This window comes from Hippichthys cyanospilos, chromosome 6 (genome assembly GCF_059441005.1).
Source record: "Hippichthys cyanospilos isolate Australia breed blue-spotted pipefish chromosome 6, RoL_Hcya_1.0, whole genome shotgun sequence".
Classification (NCBI taxonomy): Eukaryota; Metazoa; Chordata; class Actinopteri; order Syngnathiformes; family Syngnathidae; genus Hippichthys; species Hippichthys cyanospilos.
This window is the reverse complement of record NC_142374.1, coordinates 24,479,270-24,497,234: the sequence shown is the minus strand read 5'-3', so window position 1 is coordinate 24,497,234 and position 17,965 is coordinate 24,479,270. Positions and strand designations below refer to the sequence as shown.

Genomic DNA, 17,965 nt, shown 5'->3' with positions numbered 1-17,965 from the left:
TGTGGTTTTGTTCAATTCCCAGAAGATAAATCGTGTAACGTCATCTGTTTTACAGTAGTTGATCGTTTCGTCACAAGACACCCGGATAAATCTTAACAAAATGAAAGCATACAATGTTTTGTAACGAAGTCACTATGACAAAATTCTGAAATGATTTTCTTCATGTTCCAATCAATTTGCTTTTAATTTGAAAAGAAAAAAATACTCTTCCTTTCACAGCATTTCGAACAAAAAATAAACCATTAAATTGCATTTACTATTGCTTAGAGAAATCTCATCAAGTGCCTTTGTGTACCCAAGAGGTGCGCGTACCCCCTTTTGAGAAGCACAAACATAACGCTTATTTGGAAAAAAATAAAAAACAAACCTAAAACACAATGCTGTGCCATCAGTGTAGGATTTATTCAATTTTGAAACTACATTTATAGTGGTAGCTCTAAGTGCATCTCATTGGGCGACTCCAGAAGATATTCATTGCGTAACATCATCTGTTTTATTTTGGGCTCGTTCGCCAAAAATGTAAAAACAATCGCCAAAAATGTAAAAACAATGTCAAAGCCCATCCATATAAAACTTCCCAGAACACAGGCATGAAAAGTTTTGAAAAGAAGTCACGACAATACAATTTCGCCATATGTTGGTACATGCTGCAATTCATTTGCTCTTAATTTGAAAAGAAAAATGCACTGTTTCTATTATGGCATTAAAAAGCAGAAACCGTTAGAATGTGCTGAAAATGTTGGGGGTGGGGGTAGGGATTCTCTTTTTTGACTGCGCGCATGAACGTGAACGTCACCAAAAATCACGTGCGGCGTGTGACGATCAGCTGTTTGTCGTCAGCTGACTCCGGGTCGGCCCGACCGGCTTATCCGTTGGCCCGCGGCCTCCGACGTCCAATCCACTTATACGAGTAGCGGCACGCCTTGCGCTCATTTCGCCGAGCCGGCTAAAGCCTTCAGGTCTCGACGGATCCGTTTAATGTCATTACCGTCTCTCGCCAGGCCACCTCGGCGCCGGCAAGCCCCGGCAGGACATTGGAGGCAAATACATTTTGACTTGCGGGACTTAACTCATTCGATCCCAAAGACGTATTTTTACGTTTCGTAACCTGTCCAGACATTCGATCCCAGACGCTTGTGTTAAGTGTTAATCCATTATTTTAGTACTTGAAAAACTGAAGTATTTGATTACTTTTAGTACCTTGGCAGCACCCAAATGAATCAATGACTGACTCTAGAGAAATTGATTACTTTAGTACTCAAACTAATCAATTACCTTAAGGTTACATTACTTTATGAGCTAAAGTACTCAGGATATCAATTACTTATCAAATACTTTATTGCTTAAAGCATTCGTTTACTTTGTGTACTCAAATGTTAGTCCATTCTTTAAGTACTTTAAAATCTAAAGTACTTGATTACTTTTAGCACCTTAGCATCAAAGTGAATCAATTACTTACCCTTGAGAAATTGATTACTTTAGTATCCAAACGAATCAATTACTTTAATGTTAGATTACTTTATGTACTCAGGATATCAAGTACTTATCAAATACTTTAGTGCTTAAAGCAATCGATTACTTTGTGTACTTGTGTTAATCCATTATTTTACTACTTTAAAATCTAAAGTACTTGATTACCTTTAGTACCTTGGCACCAAAATGAATCAATTACTTACCCTTGAGAGATTACTTGATGTGCTAAAGTATTAAAATGATCAATTACTTTAGTACTTTAGTACTTTTAGCTATTGTAATCGATTACTTTAGATATTTTTTTGTATCAGCTATCTAGACCCTTCTTTAGACAAACACTTTAAAAATATAACAAATATGAGTGCATGGGATTGAACGTCTGGCAGTAAACGTAAAAATATGTCTTTGGCATTGAATGGGTCAATGAATTCATCAATTCATCTGAGACTGAACTACAGAGGCTCTTTTTTCTTTTTATTACGGTGAGAAAACATATAATTAATGTGCATGTTCTCTATGTATTTGTGGACGTGTGACTTTTTCAAGCAATGGAAAGAGTGTTGTGGTTACCATGGAAATCCTCATCTTTTTTTTTTTTCTTAATCCCCGCTTATCTCAACAGAGGCCCCGCTGTTCTTTCATCTGGAGCTAGCTAGTATCGCTAGTCCCGAGGTGGCGTACTTTGTGTTATTTACACAGCGCCCGGACACATTTACAATGTTTCTAAGGCGTACACCGATGGGCGGGGCGCAACTAGCTGGAGGGCAGATACATTTTATTTTCACAAGCGCGAGCAGCGACGGACCAAAACAAAACACCGGGGAAACAAGAAGCAACGTGTGCAAAAAAAAATAAACAAAAATTATGCTACGCCCACTTTTAATTCAGTGTTTGGGTTTGTTTTTTCATGATTTAAAATGTTCCTAAATGGACGATTTGTTCACAAAAATTGAATATATTTTATAGTTTGGATATGGCCGCCCCCCCAAAAAATGTAGTCCATTTTAATTGAAGTAATGAACCTTGCAAACACTTCGAGGTTTAAATAATTAACTCATTCAGAGCCGGATTTTAAGAAACTCATGTTTTCATAACGTTTGAAAAAAATATACATACTGCAAAAACGCACATGGAATTGCGTATATTGACTCTGCAAGGACGTGTAAATACGTCTTTGGGACTGAATGTGTTCAAGAAAACCCCGGTGGAAAATGTTCAGAGTGCAATAATGGATATTGTATACTTAATCAGTTTTAACAATACATTTTACGTTCATATGTTCTGCAAAAAAAAAAAAAAAAATCACCTTTCTATATCAAATTCCCGCCTTACATAACATCCTGTTTAAGACTCCCCAAATGTTAGCCTTCATAACTTCTAATTTCACGTTAACCCAAAGGCTCGGCATCTCTTCTTGGCTATATTTGAGAACCATTAATTTAAAAAGGACAAAAAAAAAAAAAAAATGAATTGACAATGAACAAAAGAGGCGAAGCTGCCCACACATCCTCTGCTAATTGTATCTTTGTTGGGGGAGGGGGGGAACCACAAGCCAAATGACACAAACAATGAAGAGTTTCACCACTGTAAGCAAAACTGTATCTGTGCTTCGACTCTACAGAGAATCTGAGAAAACCAAGCCGCATTGAATGCACCGGCGGTAAGCAGACACATGCTAACAAAAAAATAGTAACCAGGGGGGTTCCTAGATTTCCGTCTCAGCTTGCTGGTGTTGAAATGGGCCGTGGTAGGCAAAAATCTCAACTAATTTAAGACTTTTTAACTCATTCACTGCCGTCGACGGCTAATGACGTCACAGATCCATTTGAACGGGGCTGGCGGTGAACGAGTTGGTGCCGTGACAGGGACGCTAGTTTTTTCTTTAAGTCAAGAGCAAATTAACTGGAACATGAAGCAACTTCTTGGTAAAACATTTTATTTGAAGTTGTATATGGATGCTCATTGAAATTAGTGACACCATTTTCTGGCAGAAGGGAACAGAACTACAAATGTAGTTCCAAAGTTGATCCAATAAAACAAGGATGGAACGGCACCATCTTTTAAGCCTTTTTGTCCCAAAATGTTTTGCACTGGTTAGTGTGTACTTTGTTGAAAAAATTAATCCACACGGGGTACATAATAGTAGTTTTTACGTTTATCTGTTTTTACTTCAATAGTTTGATGTCCCAATATTTATGAACATCTCAATATTTATGCGCATACATAACTCACATAACATACACATAACATATAAAGATAGAGAACAGATTGACAGTATACAGATTGATAATACAATCATAGATAATATACATAGATCAAATGATTGATAGTAGAGTACAGATAACATTAATAGAGAGATAATGAATCATAAATATATGGAAAGATTAACAATCACGAATAGATAGATAGATAGATAGATAGATAGATAGATAGATAGATAGATAGATAGATAGATAGATAGATAGATAGTTTATATGTACAGATTGACGATATAATCATAGATAATATGATACCTGTATATAGATCACAGATATATACTGTAGATTTAAAAATAGATAATAGAATCAGATATAACATAGATATAGATAGATAGATAGATAGATAGATAGATAGATAGATAGATAGATAGATAGATAGATAGATAGATAGATAGTTTATATGTACAGATTGACAATATAATCATAGATAATATACCTGTATATAGAGCATAGATATATAGATTTAAAAATAGATAATAGAATCAGAGATAACATAGATAGATAGATAGATAGATAGATAGATAGATAGATAGATAGATAGATAGATAGATAGATAGATAGATAGATAGATAGATAGATAGATAGATAGATAGATAGATAGATAGATAGTTTATATGTACAGATTGACAATATAATCATAGATAATATACCTGTATATAGAGCATAGATATATAGATTTAAAAATAGATAATAGAATCAGAGATAACATAGATAGATAGATAGATAGATAGATAGATAGATAGATAGATAGATAGATAGATAGATAGATAGATAGATAGATAGTTTATATGTACAGATTGACAATATAATCATAGATAATATACCTGTATATAGAGCATAGATATATAGATTTAAAAATAGATAATAGAATCAGAGATAACATAGATAGATAGATAGATAGATAGATAGATAGATAGATAGATAGATAGATAGATAGATAGATAGATAGATAGATAGTTTATATGTACAGATTGACAATATAATCATAGATAATATACCTGTATATAGAGCATAGATATATAGATTTAAAAATAGATAATAGAATCAGAGATAACATAGATAGATAGATAGATAGATAGATAGATAGATAGATAGATAGATAGATAGATAGATAGATAGATAGATAGTTTATATGTACAGATTGACAATATAATCATAGATAATATACCTGTATATAGAGCATAGATATATAGATTTAAAAATAGATAATAGAATCAGAGATAACATAGATAGATAGATAGATAGATAGATAGATAGATAGATAGATAGATAGATAGATAGATAGATAGATAGATAGATAGATAGATAGATAGATAGATAGATAGATGCAACATCGTCATGACGACAAAAGGACGGCACGAGTAGTGTGCCAAACTACTGCGTCACAGTCTTCAAAAAAATGGCATAATTTGACGATCTTATGACCGCACCTGGCAAGCTAGCTAACTAATGGCCCCCAAAACGGGTGCGTTCAAAGACATCAGGACATCTACAAACAAAGCGTCAATCACTCATTCTTCAACGTCTGCTCCATCCGCGACCGTTACACCACCATCCTTCTCGTCCCCCCCGAGCACCTGCACCGCGGCTGCACCGCCACAAGTGGATCTAGGCCCGCAAGGCAGAGCCGCTAGGCCCGGTTCGAAGCCGGTTGACGACTCGGCGTTACCGCGCAGGCGCTAGCAAGCTAGCTTGACAGGTGTCACATACACATACAGCGCACAGAAGCGGGCTCACCTCAACGCCACACGAACCGAACTTTCATCCTGGGCCGACGTCATGGTTCCGCACGAAATCCTTTCGAATGTGTAGAAACGAAATAGCTACCGCCAGTCGGACTCCGCCATGTCTAAAAGAACGCCAAAAATAAGACGTTTCTCTTTTTTTTCTACCTGCAACTACGCCGCGGATGCATCTAGGCGCGTGCTCAAGTCCGGGCGAGCAGAGGCAACGTCAACGCGCACGCAAACAAACGTGTGCCGTGCACGCAAGCGCACACGCGGACGCGCTGAGTGGAGGAGCGCCGGCGGGCGGGGAGGTAACCGCAATGCGTCACTAAGCCCCGCCCCTTTGTTTGGCGTCATAACCAGCGGCCCACATACTGTCGGTTTCTTCAAATAAACAAATTGATAAGCTCTACTTTTTTTTAAATAAATCAATTCAAGGTTATACCATATTTGTTAATATTAATATTACATTTGTATTTTTGTATAATTAAAAACTATTTCATGTACGCGACCGATGTCATTCACGTTATGTGAGGTCGTGTTTTAAATATTTTGATAGTCTTTACTGTATTTCATTACATTACATAACAACATTTCATCATGTTTTGGTCCTTCGACGTGCACATTGTTCCGACAAGATATCCTAGCGGTTGCTTGGTGCTGCCAGAGGCAAGCACAAGCACGCACGGAGTTAACGCTGGAAGTTTGGCTTTCAATTGTTTGTTATCTGTAAACGGGACCTCGTCGAGCTTTGGCGACATCTTGTGGCTGCGGAGTGTGACGACACTTGTAGTTACTGCATTGCAAAATTCATTGGAATAACTTTTTACACATGGCATAATAATATAAAAAAAAACACGTAAAAGAAGGAGTAAAGCTTTAACACAATCTAGAAGCTTAAATAAATTTATTTCCTTTCAGAAACAAGATCTTTACAAGTGCTAGACATAGAAAAAAATTACATTTGGTTTTCAAGCCACTTGAATGTCTCCAAAAACACAGAATTCAACAACATATTACATTTTGAGTATAGTTGATATAATAAAATCTCTCAATCGCTGTACAATAAAAAGCCCTCCTCCATTTTATGAATATTGGATGTTTTTTCCCCTTAAAATGGGAAACCACTAAATTGAGTGCATTTTATTAGACAGTGACAAGGTGTATAAATGTTGAATTGAAAATAAATCACATCATCTATCTATCTATCACACTACTGCATTTAAGATTGTGCAAAATGTCTTGGACCATCCCCGTATGAATCTTTCCATTTTTAGCAATTGATTACTTAAGTGCTAAAGTACTTTAGCACTTAAGTAGCTGAGATTTAATGTGTGGAATCTTAAAATGTGAAAAATGTCTTTGGGATTGATTAAGAATAAATAACAAGTACACAGCCAATTCGCCTCAGTTTCTTTTCTCACTCGGCCATCATTTGAAATTGGAACGCGGCCCTCAAAGCCCAGCTCCCGACTACGTCTAGCGAGCGGGACGGGATCCGGCTAAAGACGCCCGCTCTCCTACCCGCCCGTGCAAAGCGAAGGCCGTGCTCAGTACACAAAGTCGCTCATTTCAGCTGTGGGAATAAAGAAAATACATTTCAGAGCGAAGAAAAGAAAAGTACTGGGACCTTTGCCCCCGCGCTTATTGCTCTTATCCTCATTTTCCTTTTCTTTACTTACAGTGATATAGGCTATGCCGTTATCCAAGCCCACCTTGCCGTAGTCCACCGGGCTGAATTCTGGACTTTTCTAAAAACATTTTTTTTAGTAAGTCAATTAAAGCGGTTAAAAAAAAAAAAGGCTTTTATAAAGTGCACCCAGCAAGCACCAAAACACACCACCCAGGAATGTGGTTGAAAACAGAAACAAAACATAGAAGTTGCACACACATGGAGGAGTACGCTTCAGTTTGCTACGTTTCAGGTCCCCCCCAAAAAAAAACACACAAAAAAACTGCTTGAATTCCAAAATGACAACAGGCTTTGAGTTTTTTTTTCGTCCCCTGTTGGAAAGCCAAATTTCCAGGTCTGGCTGTAGCGGACTGAACGGATCTGCTCGTGGAAATATGGCTGAAATAATAAGGCATTGGTGGACCCCCTCCCAAAATTAAAAAAAAAAAAAAAAATCACAGTACTCTTTCCACATAGACGGAGTGTGTCAGTATTAAAGTCAAATCTCAAACTTGGTTTGAAACCCGCTTCGACGGTAAATAACAAAAACAAAAAAAATGGAGTAAGGCTTCAGAACGCTTGAGATTGTGACGGAGTGTGCCACTAATATGTGCAAAATATCAACATTTTTACTGCTGAAAAGTGGACTATTCCTTTTACCATGGAATAATAATTTTGGGCTGTTTTTCGGGGATCATTGAGCTTTTTGGTCAAGAGGAAAAAAAAACGTTTTTTAAGGTATAATTGCTCCATGGAAAATAACAGTTATCACAATTATAGACAAAATAACAACTTTTCACGACTGAAAATGGTCAAATAAGTGGATTATTCCTTTTAAAATAGAATGATAAGCTGTGGTGTTTGTCAAATATTTGTTAAAATATTTTCGGATCTTACGATATTCTGCATAAGGCACCAAGTTGAATTTTAGGCATTTTTCATTGTTGTTTATGGGTGTAAATTTTCCTTGAAGTCAACGCCACAAATTTTATATTAATAATATATAACTCTAAAAGTAACTCAAAAGTAATAAATGTTCCTATGGAGGCCATCTAGTCCAAACACGATATTCCGATCTGACAGTTTGCAAGCAGAGCCGTGATTGGCCGTTGCAACTGTGATGTCATTTTCTGTGGACAACCAGTCCAAACACAAAAATTTGCCAGTGTTGTTTGAGCACCGGTGCAACGAAAATCTATTTTTTTTAATTGACTTCCTTTTAAATATGTAAGTGCTGTATGTTCGTATCTATTTATCTGAATAAAACATGAAAAGGAAAGACGTCCCCAGGTGAAAAGAAGCCACATTGATCAGAGTTGCCTGAGTTGGAAGACGCCACGTATGAGAAAAGAAATATTCCAGGTGCAAATTTTGCTCAATTTATGCTCTTGACCACTAGAGGGCGGTAGGTGATTTTTTTTTTTTTTTTTCCTCCCAGCTGCAGCAGTCTTGATAAAAACTAAACAAAAGCCAACCAAGGAAAGCCACAATCCCGCCGCCGGCCCACTCTAGTCTACGTCGGACGTGTCGTTGTCCGACGGGAGGTGATTGCTGCCTTTTACCCGGATGTACTGGATGTTCTGATTGGTCAGGTTGGAGGAGCTTCCGCAGGAGCAGAAGGGGCCCATGAACAAGTTCTCAATGTCCTCCAGCTGCAGGCCCCGCGTCTCGGGGAGGCACCCGTAGATGAAGATCAGGCCCAGCACGGTGAAGCCCATGTACGTGAAGAAGATGCCTGACGGGGAAGCCATTATTAGCGCTTCGTTGGCGAGGCCACGGGGTCGGTTTACCTTGATAGGTGATGAGCTCGGCGATGTGAAGAAAGGTGAGCGAGAGCAGGACGTTGAAGATCCAATTGACTCCTGCCGAGCAGGCGTTTCCGGTGCTGCGGGCCCACAGGGGGTAGATCTCAGAGTTGATAGTCCAAGGCATGGGGCCCATTCCTGACACCCCCCCCCCCCCCGAAAAAAGTCTCATTAGGCCTTTGTTTGTTTGTTTTTTGAACAAATGAAAGAGAAAAATTGGCGCAAATTTAAAATACAGCTCGATTTTTTTTTTAAAGCGTGCTTGCAGACCTGGAGCAAAGGAAGTCAGGTAGAGGAGGAGACCCATCAGCACGATCCAAGAGTAGGACGTGGGGCAGAAGTTGTAGGCCCAGAATGGACCGTCCGATGTCTCCGTCTGGTTGGCACACCTGCGTCATTCGCATTGGGGAAGAGTAGGGGCAAAAAAAAAAAAAGTCGAGCGCTTACATTATTTCTGAATGAACTGTCACATCTTTCAAATTTAACAGGGGCAAATCAAATGAAAAAACTGTAGTAATATATTCTAGGCGGCCATTTTGCAACTTGCAGTCGACGGAAAATGACATCACGGCCGCTCGGGTGTAACCAATCACGGCTCGGCTTTTTTTCTGAGTACGGCGATATTTGGTGCGCAAGTTGAGACGTGGTTGGTTGATAACTAAGCAACTGTGATGTCACTTTCAAGTGGCCGCGCCCTGAGATGCCTTTTGCAGCTCATTTCCTGTTCCGCGAACAAAATATTGTGTAAATCAAAACGTTGTAATGGAGCGTAGAACATATTGTAACCCAAGATTTTGACTTGACTTCACCATGATTGGCGGCTAAAGACGAGGAGATTAGACGGCAACCTACCGTCCCCACGCCGAGTGCTCGGTGGACGCCGCGCTGACGGGAAGGCAGCTGGATTCAAAAATGCCGGTGAGGTTCTCGCGGTAGCAAAAGCCACAGGCTGGATTCAACATGCAATCTCCGCAGTAGCTGACGAAAACAAGCGCGCGTTTATGAGGGCCGCGCCTACATCACGGCCGTAATGAATAGACCCAACCTATTCGTGTGTCCACTGTAGTTTTGTAGACATTTGTTTTTGATCTACTGAATAACCTTTGCCTCATTGGCGCTAGGCTTCTAAGTCCTAGCGTCCTCGAAAGAGGACCTCCTGGACTTTCCAATTACGTCTCATGTGTTTAAGCGGGATGGAATTTTCTTTGCTGTCTTCTTGAGAGAAAATGTCCACAAAACGTGGACAGGAATGATCAGGTTGGGTCTTACTGGTGGCGGAGGATGCATTTTTACCCATATATCGAACAGGAAGAGTTGCGCGTATCAACCGGTGGCGTCGTAACAGCAGGAGAGAACTGTGCTGACAGCAAGAAGCCGAATGACAAAACGGTGAGACTCAGAGCGGTACCTGTACAACAAAAAAAAGAGTAAATATTAATTGCCAGAGATATTCTAATAAGCACATTCCGTTACGGTAACTCCCCAAATATAAGAAACACTTTTTTCGCCAAAAATGAAGATCAAAAAAGTATGCGGGCAACCTATAAAAGTTAACTTAAAAATCAGATTTTTTTTTGACACTATTCGAAAAGATTAATCTGCCAGCCACATCAGCCGAATTTGACGCACAGATGTGCATTTTTATGTGGCCAGTATTCTTACTCAGAATGATTACCGTAATGGGCAGACGTCAGCCAGTGCCCGTTGTAGCTAACAGCAGCTCGCGTTCACTGAGGTTGTTGCGGCATTATTTTCAAAAAAAGAAATGAGCAGACTGAACCAACGCCCGAGGAAAACACGGAAATGTATTCCCTTTGACGTGTTTATTAATTGCGGTCTTTTGTCATATACACACCTTAGTAAACTTGGTGAACCACAGATAGATGCTGCACAACTTCAAGTATTTATGTCAGTTTTGCTAGTTTTTACATCGCGTCCTATACACGATAACATAGAAAATACCATAATTTGCCCCTAAAATTAAGGGTGCGTCCAAAACACAGGTGCATCTTATATTTGGAGAATGACGGTAATTCCTGACTCGCGTCATCATATTTCAAGATTTTTTAACCGTAATGATTTTTGTGCTTCAAAACACCTCTATGCTGATTTGGACTGCTTCCAATTCAAACATTCAATAGCTAATTGCTAGCTAACACTCACTTTTGATAATTAAAGCAAATTTATGAGGAAAATCTATTGATGGGTTATTATTTTCTCATAAATGTGTACGTGCTAAATCGCCATGTTTCCCTTCAGCATACCAAATGTTTCTTGTTGGCTCCCAACGCGCTTCCGCAAAATGGCTGCCGCGTTTTGTTTGCTGAGAAATTAAACCTGTTATTTAAAAAGCGTCATGCGGTGCCAAATATGTGTGGTTAAAACATCTTTTGTTTTTTTTGTTTAAGGGCCAGATACTGTTAATTTGCAAAGTAGTCACGCCTCCGCCTTGGGTGCATGCAATTTATTGACAGTACGTAACATTTTTTTCCAGGGCTAAACTACTTTGGAATTTTTCATGACTGAGTTTTTGTTTTGACTTTTGTTTTCTTTTTGAAGTCCGTCCCTCGGTTATTGGTTTTGAAAGGGAAGTCCACCCCCGATCTTTGGTAGAAAAATCAGCGTTCATGTGCCACGTGTATCCGACACGTCGTGACAACCGTGCGATTATATATATCGTACATGTGATGGCACCGTCAGCTTTTGAGAAAATTGAAGGCTTTTAGGTGCGCCTTATAGTGCGGGAAAAAGTGACTCTCTAAATATATTTGAGCTGAGTTGTGACATCTCACCGGCGAGGCTGGCCAGCGTCAGCTTCCTGCGCCCGACTCTGTCCACGAGCCAGATGCTGAGGGACGTGCACACAAAGTTGGTCGCCGAGGTGACGGCCGACAGCCAGATGGCCTGCTGCACGTCGCGCACTCCCGACATCTGCAGAATGGTGGCGCTGTAGTACCTGCAAAGAGGAGGAGAAACGGTTCATGCGAAGTGGCGCAAAGTGCGTCTTAACACACACAAAAAAGGAAAGAGTGAGAAAGAGAGGAATAAGAAGAGGACCTACATGACGGTGTTGATGCCCGTCAGCTGCTGGAACATCTGCAGGCCGCAGCCTACGATCAGAGCCCTGCGGGTGGGCCCGTGGCCGAGGATGCGCAGGAAAGTGATCCCGCCTGGCCGGTTACCAAAAAAATGTCAAAAATGTTAACGATCCAGCCACACATTCCAAAAGTTTCCACCTTTTGCACCGATTCCACATACTGCGAATTGAGGCGAAGACAGAAAGTTGCGCAAGTCTCAGGTAACAACCAATCACAGCTCAGTGTGTGTCACATGATCAAACTCAGAAAAGAGCACAGAAAATGACAAAATGGCTGTCCCCAAAATTGGAAAAAAATAGTCAACATGTTGCCACGAAAATTTGGGGGTTGACGCCCACCGCAACTAGCGAACGCGCAACGCTGCCGTTTGCCCGCGCTCGCCTTTTCGCTGCTCCTTCTCCTCCTCCTCGATGCTGGTCCTGATGTAGTCAAACTCCTCGTCGACGTCCTGGCAGCCTCGGATGCGACTCAGGACCTGGCGGGCCTCCTCTTGCCGGCCCTTCTGCAGGAGCCAGCGGGGGCTCTCGGGCAGGAAGAGGAAGCCCACAAACTGCAAGATGGAGGGCACCACCGACAGACCCAACATGTACCTTGGACCGACGAAATATGTTGTGTATTAACGGTGGGAAGAGCAATAAAATGATTCATGATGAAAAATGGTATTGATGTAAAATCTCTTCTGATTTAGCCACGATATGATAACTACTGTCGTACACATTTTGACCCAATTTGGGCTTTTTGACGAGTGAAATCATAGGAAAAGCATACAAAAATAAACAATATGAGGCTAAAATATTGCATATAGTGTCAAAACACCAAGACTTTCAATATGCTACACTGCCTTCCCTTCTGAATGCTTGCAAAATGGAGGTTGAGAAGTACAAGCTACAGGTGTCAAATTTAGCCACTTTTGGGCTCATTTACGGCCATTCAAAATTGGAAATATTGTTCATTTTGACGCCCAATGTTTTATCAGACATTTCCCCCGATTTTTGCATTAATCTTTTGAACGGCAACTTGCCAAAGGGGCGCAGCAGAATTTTTTGTGTTGACGCCGCAAAACAACCAACTTTTTTTTCATTTGCAAGCCTTTAAAAGACAGTGAAAAAAAATAAATGATTAGCAAAAGGCAACACAAGTTTGTATTCATTTGTTATCGGCCAGCGGAAAAAACGGTATTTACAAGCCTGTTCCTTGGGGTCATCCGCGCCACAAGGACAGCTATAAAGAGTGAGACCAAAATAAAAAAAACGAGTCCCATAGTTGACAAATCTTAGCGACGTTGCCTGATCTACAAGTGACTTCTCGTTTTTTCATTTTGTTTTGTTTAGTCTTATTTTCACAAACTGTTCAAATATGACTTGGGCAACAACACCACAAGGCTAATATGGCAAATGGCGGCGTCCAAAACAGACTGCCTGCAGCACATGACACAAATGAATGCTCCATGTGATGTTTCCTTCAACTGATAAGTGTGCATCAGTCAAATGAGTGTGACAAAATGGCTGCTCCACAATGTTGGAGAAGAATTTTTCCTGTTTCGGTGCATGTTAGCTGGACTGTGTGTGTGTGTTTTTTTTTTTTTGTGCGTGTGTGTGTGAGGGTTACCTCCAGCCGTCGCGCTTCATGTAGCTGAAGGCGCCGTCCACCACGCAGGCGATGAACTGTCCGGCAGTGACGAGGACAATGATGACGGTGACCAGCTGGCCTCGCATGTCGGGGGGAGAAACCTCTGCGATGTACACTGGGAGCGTCATGGAGGCCACACCTTGCAAGAAGAATTGCTACTTCAGTAAACTACAATCATTTTAGCTCTTTGCGCAATACGAAACAAGTATGTGCTGCTGCACCATTTGTGGTCAAATATCCACTGCTTTAAAGGGAAATCCAACTCACAGTTTTTTAAAAATTGTTTTATGTGCCACAAGTAGTCTCAACATGGGATTCTAATTAGTATGGTGTTTCTCACCCAAAAAAATCGGAATTGAGCATCAAGCCCAGCTGTCTGAACACTTTGTTTTCAATTATGAATATTGACTTTCTCCAAATAAGGTCAAATTCTCTATGAAAAAAAGACGTAATGGATGGATAAACAGATGAACGGATGGCTGGATGGATGAACTGATGGATGGAAGAACGGATGGATGGATGATAAAATGTTTGATGGATGAATGGATGGATGGACAGATAGATAGATGGATACATGATGGATGATAAAATGTTTGATGGATGAATGGATGGATGGATGAACAAATAGATGGATATATGATGGATGGATGGATGGATGGATGGATGGATGGATGGATGGATGATAAGATGTTTGATGGATAGATGGATGATAAAATGTTTGATGGATAGATGGATGATAAAATGTTTGATGGATGAATGGATGGATGGATGAACAAATAGATAGATGGATGGATGGATGGATGAACTGATGGGTGGGTGGATGAACAAAAAGATAGATGGATGGATGGATGAACTGATCCCCAACTTTTTGTAGGAATTGCGCAACCCAGAAACTCACCAATCCCCAAGCCGATGATGATCCTGCCCACCAGGAGCACCTCCTTGTTGGGCGCGAACGACATGATGAAGCCGCCGAATGTGAAGATGAAGCTGGCCACCAGCGTGCACTTCCTGCGCCCGAGCAGCCCGTTGAAAAAGCCGCCGCTCAAGCTGGAGATGGCCGCCGCCCCGACCGTACTGGAGACCACCAGCTCCTGCCATAACGTGTCGAGGTTCATCTCCCGCTTGAGGAGCAGCATGACGCCCGACACCACGCCGGTGTCATAGCCGAAGAGGAAGCCGCCCAGGGCCGAGAAGAAGGCCAGGACGTAGACGAAGGGCTGCGTGGGGGCTTTGCGGGACGGGGAGTCCGATGACTGCGAATTGATGAGACGCCGCTCGCCGTCGTCTTCTCCTGCAGGGTCGCACTTAATGCTCATGTTGACCATTGCGCTGCTGATGCTGTTGCTGCCGAGGCGCGTCAAGGTGTACTCATCCTGCTGCCTGTTGCACATAGGAAGCGGGAAGGAGGGGGTCAAACTCAGTTGGAAAACAACTTTTCTCACTCGGGAGACGTCAAGATTGCGCGGGCGTTCCACGGAGCCCTCTAATCTTCATTTGACTTTTGTCGGACGTCATTTAGCAATGGTCCGCCTGCTTCAACGCGTCATTTCAAGAACATTCAGATACGTTGATTTGGATAACTTGAACGAGCTATGATTTCCCAAATGTTTTCCCCTCATTCCAAGAAAAGTCACTCGAGCGCGGTCTCGTTCTTGGAGGGGAAAAAAAGCGACTTCGGACGACTTTGTCAAAACATGAATTCCGAGCTACGGCGTCAGTCACAGAGTAGCCGTTTCGCCATGTTGGCATGACGTCACCACCGGTCGACCCTCCTCGCCCCCGCCCACCACCCCGTGATGTGACGACATTAACACGCGACATTCTCGCTCTACAAAAAGTCAATTTATGGAACAAAACATTGACATTTGCAATATTGTTTGTCTTTTGATTTTGTTTGGGAATTTTCACATTCATGGAGCCGTTTTTTATTTTTTATTTCACTCCATGTTTTAAAGTGTTCAAAACTGATATTTGTTTTTTTATTTTAAGTTCTTAAGTTTGTAAACAAGACAAAAATATTCAGAACATTTATTCTAATTTATTTAAGTGAAGTGTGTCATTTGCATTTTTTCATTATAAGGATGTTGGAATTATCTGGAACGTCTAATTGTATAAGTGTTATTTGTCTTTGTTTTGTTTTATTGACAAAGAAATTGTTCATGTGTATGTGCGTTATACAAATCATGTTTGTTATTGTGAAAGGCTTTATTTGAATATTAGGTCAGTAGGTAGTATTTACTTTGTTCGTTTATGGTTTTCTTATCACTTTCTTTGAACCTGAGTTCTGGGTAGGAGCATATGTAATAAGAGCTCGTCTTTTCCTTGCTGCTCCATTTAGTTCGAGTTTGAACAACACTTGTATTATTTATGTTTTTTTCTTTTAAAAACAACAGAAATGGCTGCACTTTTCCTGTTAATCACACACCATACCTTTTAATAACTCGCCATACACAACAGCCCCTCTTTTAATACCTGAAATAGTCTTCCTAGTGTGTGTAAAAATACATAAAAGGACCGTCTGGTTAGCTTGCCTTTCTTCAACGCAAGAAACACATGCCTGGTAATGAGTCAGTCGTAAAGCGTTGATGTTTCTTCCCCATGGTAATAGTTCTAAGTTTAGTTTTTTTCTTTCGTCGCATCATTGCTTCATCATGGGTGTGAGTGATGTTTTGTGTCGACATACTGTCAGTAATCTTCAAGTAGTTGTGAATAAAGTTGTGGAGCGTTGAAGCATAAAGAAAGAGCTGCTTTTCAAGCTAGCCTTAAGTACGTATGATTTACCGACATTATATCGTCCGTTTGCAGTGAATTACGGTATTGCGGTATCTCAGCAGCCCCTGCTTTCCAGGCTGCAGACAACAACACTGCTGTTACATTCATTGTTCCTCTTGCCATAAATACACATCATTTATAGGACGATCCCCATAATGACAGTAAAGTTAATTTTAATGAAATAGTCATTTTGATTTGTGGTCAAATTTGACACCAAGCAAAAACATCCCCACAAACTGTGAGGGTGTAGAATCACACTAACATTCCCAAAATTCCAAACAGTGTATGCATTTTCAGACGCAAAAGGCAAGCTAACCCTAACAATAAACTGGTCGTACTTGTTTGGCAACATGGCAGTACAACAGTTAGCGGTAATACAGTATTCATAATCTCATATGAGCAAGGCTCTAAACGGTTTTTAATTCAGTAGGACTTTGTGTTTTTCCATTTAATGTTCATGAAAACGTCGGTGTATTTTAATGTCTATACCACACCTCGATAACAAACGGACTCCTTCTTTGTTGTTTTGGTTTATTCGCTCTGAATACATTTTCATGTTAAAAAAAACCTGCATTTGGTCATTAGTTATAAACACAAGGACAGCCTTTATCGACGCAGAATCAACTGTGTCCCCCATTTCAGCAGTTTCTCCTCTTCTGCCCATTGTCTAAAAGACACTTCTTCATTGCATTCCCTGACTATGCAAAAATATTTGCAAGCTTTGTGTTTTATCTATATATCAATATTAATGTGTTTTGTTCACCTTGACATAAATCGGGGGAATTTGTTGAAGTTTCTAAAAATGAAATATCTGTATTCATCACAGAGTTTTGAAGACAAATTGGGGGTTTTAGTTTGAGCTTATTTGTTTCTTTGCTACCGAGAATAGACATAAACCCGTACTACCAGTAGTGGAACCTATTTTTACACGTTCTTTCTCACAATTATTTACTTATTTTGGTATTTATTTATAGCAGCCTTGGTGATGAGTTTAAAAGTCAGTTTTAGGAAATTTGTCACAAGGCACCGAAAAATACGCGGGGGGTCACGAACCCGGGCCGTAGTTTGGACACCACTGATCAAAACAACATTATAACAATCTTTAGCTTTCAGTTGCTATAATAATCCAATTTTATACGAATCGAGATACGCCGAATAAAACGGGCAACGCCAATTTAGTTAGACAAACCATTACGAAGGATCATTCGCACTTGTAGTTTTCACACAATCGCAGCTAAAAGAAAAGAGAGCCTTTTTCCAATGTAGTACGGCGAAGCTGTCAACGGACCCCGAAGGAGAAAAAGAGGGCGGCAATCGAAGGGGCAGTTTTAAACGCTTATTTCCATGAAAACACCAAAGGGGGAAAAAACATCTTTTTGGATTAAAATAGTGACTTACCGAGTTTAAATGACGGATAAGTGACGGGAGAGAAGAAGAAATCCCTGGCGAGCGCTTATTCGAGACCTACCCCCGAACGGGAAGTTTTGTTTCCACTTCCTGCGTGGAGTCATATGATGTGATCGTGGGA

General features: G+C 40.5%; 2 protein-coding genes across 7 annotated transcripts in view; both read right to left on the bottom strand.

Moving 5' to 3' along the window:
- The window catches only part of LOC148422929 (kinesin-like protein KIF21A), a 36,971-nt gene extending 31,246 nt beyond the window's left edge, over positions 1–5,725 (bottom strand). For all 4 annotated transcript variants that reach the window (XM_088417603.1, XM_088417604.1, XM_088417605.1 and 1 more), the window contains exon 1: positions 5,469–5,725. In XM_088417603.1, the coding sequence (XP_088273729.1) occupies positions 5,469–5,512 (44 nt within the window). In that variant the 5' untranslated portion in view covers positions 5,513–5,725. The remainder of the gene's footprint in view (positions 1–5,468) is intronic.
- A 623-nt stretch (positions 5,726–6,348) lies between these two features.
- Positions 6,349–17,938, bottom strand: LOC148422928 (proton myo-inositol cotransporter-like). Of its 3 annotated transcripts, none has more exons than XM_088417989.1 (12): positions 17,836–17,938; positions 14,561–15,045; positions 13,642–13,801; positions 12,415–12,623; positions 11,997–12,105; positions 11,728–11,891; positions 10,229–10,343; positions 9,788–9,913; positions 9,206–9,324; positions 8,921–9,073; positions 8,693–8,865; positions 6,349–7,209 (listed from the first exon to the last, which is right to left on the bottom strand). In XM_088417989.1, exons 2-12 carry the CDS (start codon positions 14,988–14,990, stop codon positions 7,009–7,011), a joined length of 1,959 nt encoding a protein of 652 aa, XP_088274115.1. In that variant the 5' UTR covers positions 14,991–15,045; positions 17,836–17,938; the 3' UTR covers positions 6,349–7,008. The 3 variants fall into 3 exon arrangements, with proteins under 3 accessions (XP_088274115.1, XP_088274116.1, XP_088274114.1); XM_088417990.1 differs by lacking the exon at positions 17,836–17,938 and having other exon boundaries at positions 6,349–7,034; positions 7,141–7,209; positions 14,561–15,406; XM_088417988.1 differs by lacking the exon at positions 17,836–17,938 and having other exon boundaries at positions 14,561–15,406.
- Positions 17,939–17,965: the final 27 nt, after the last annotated feature.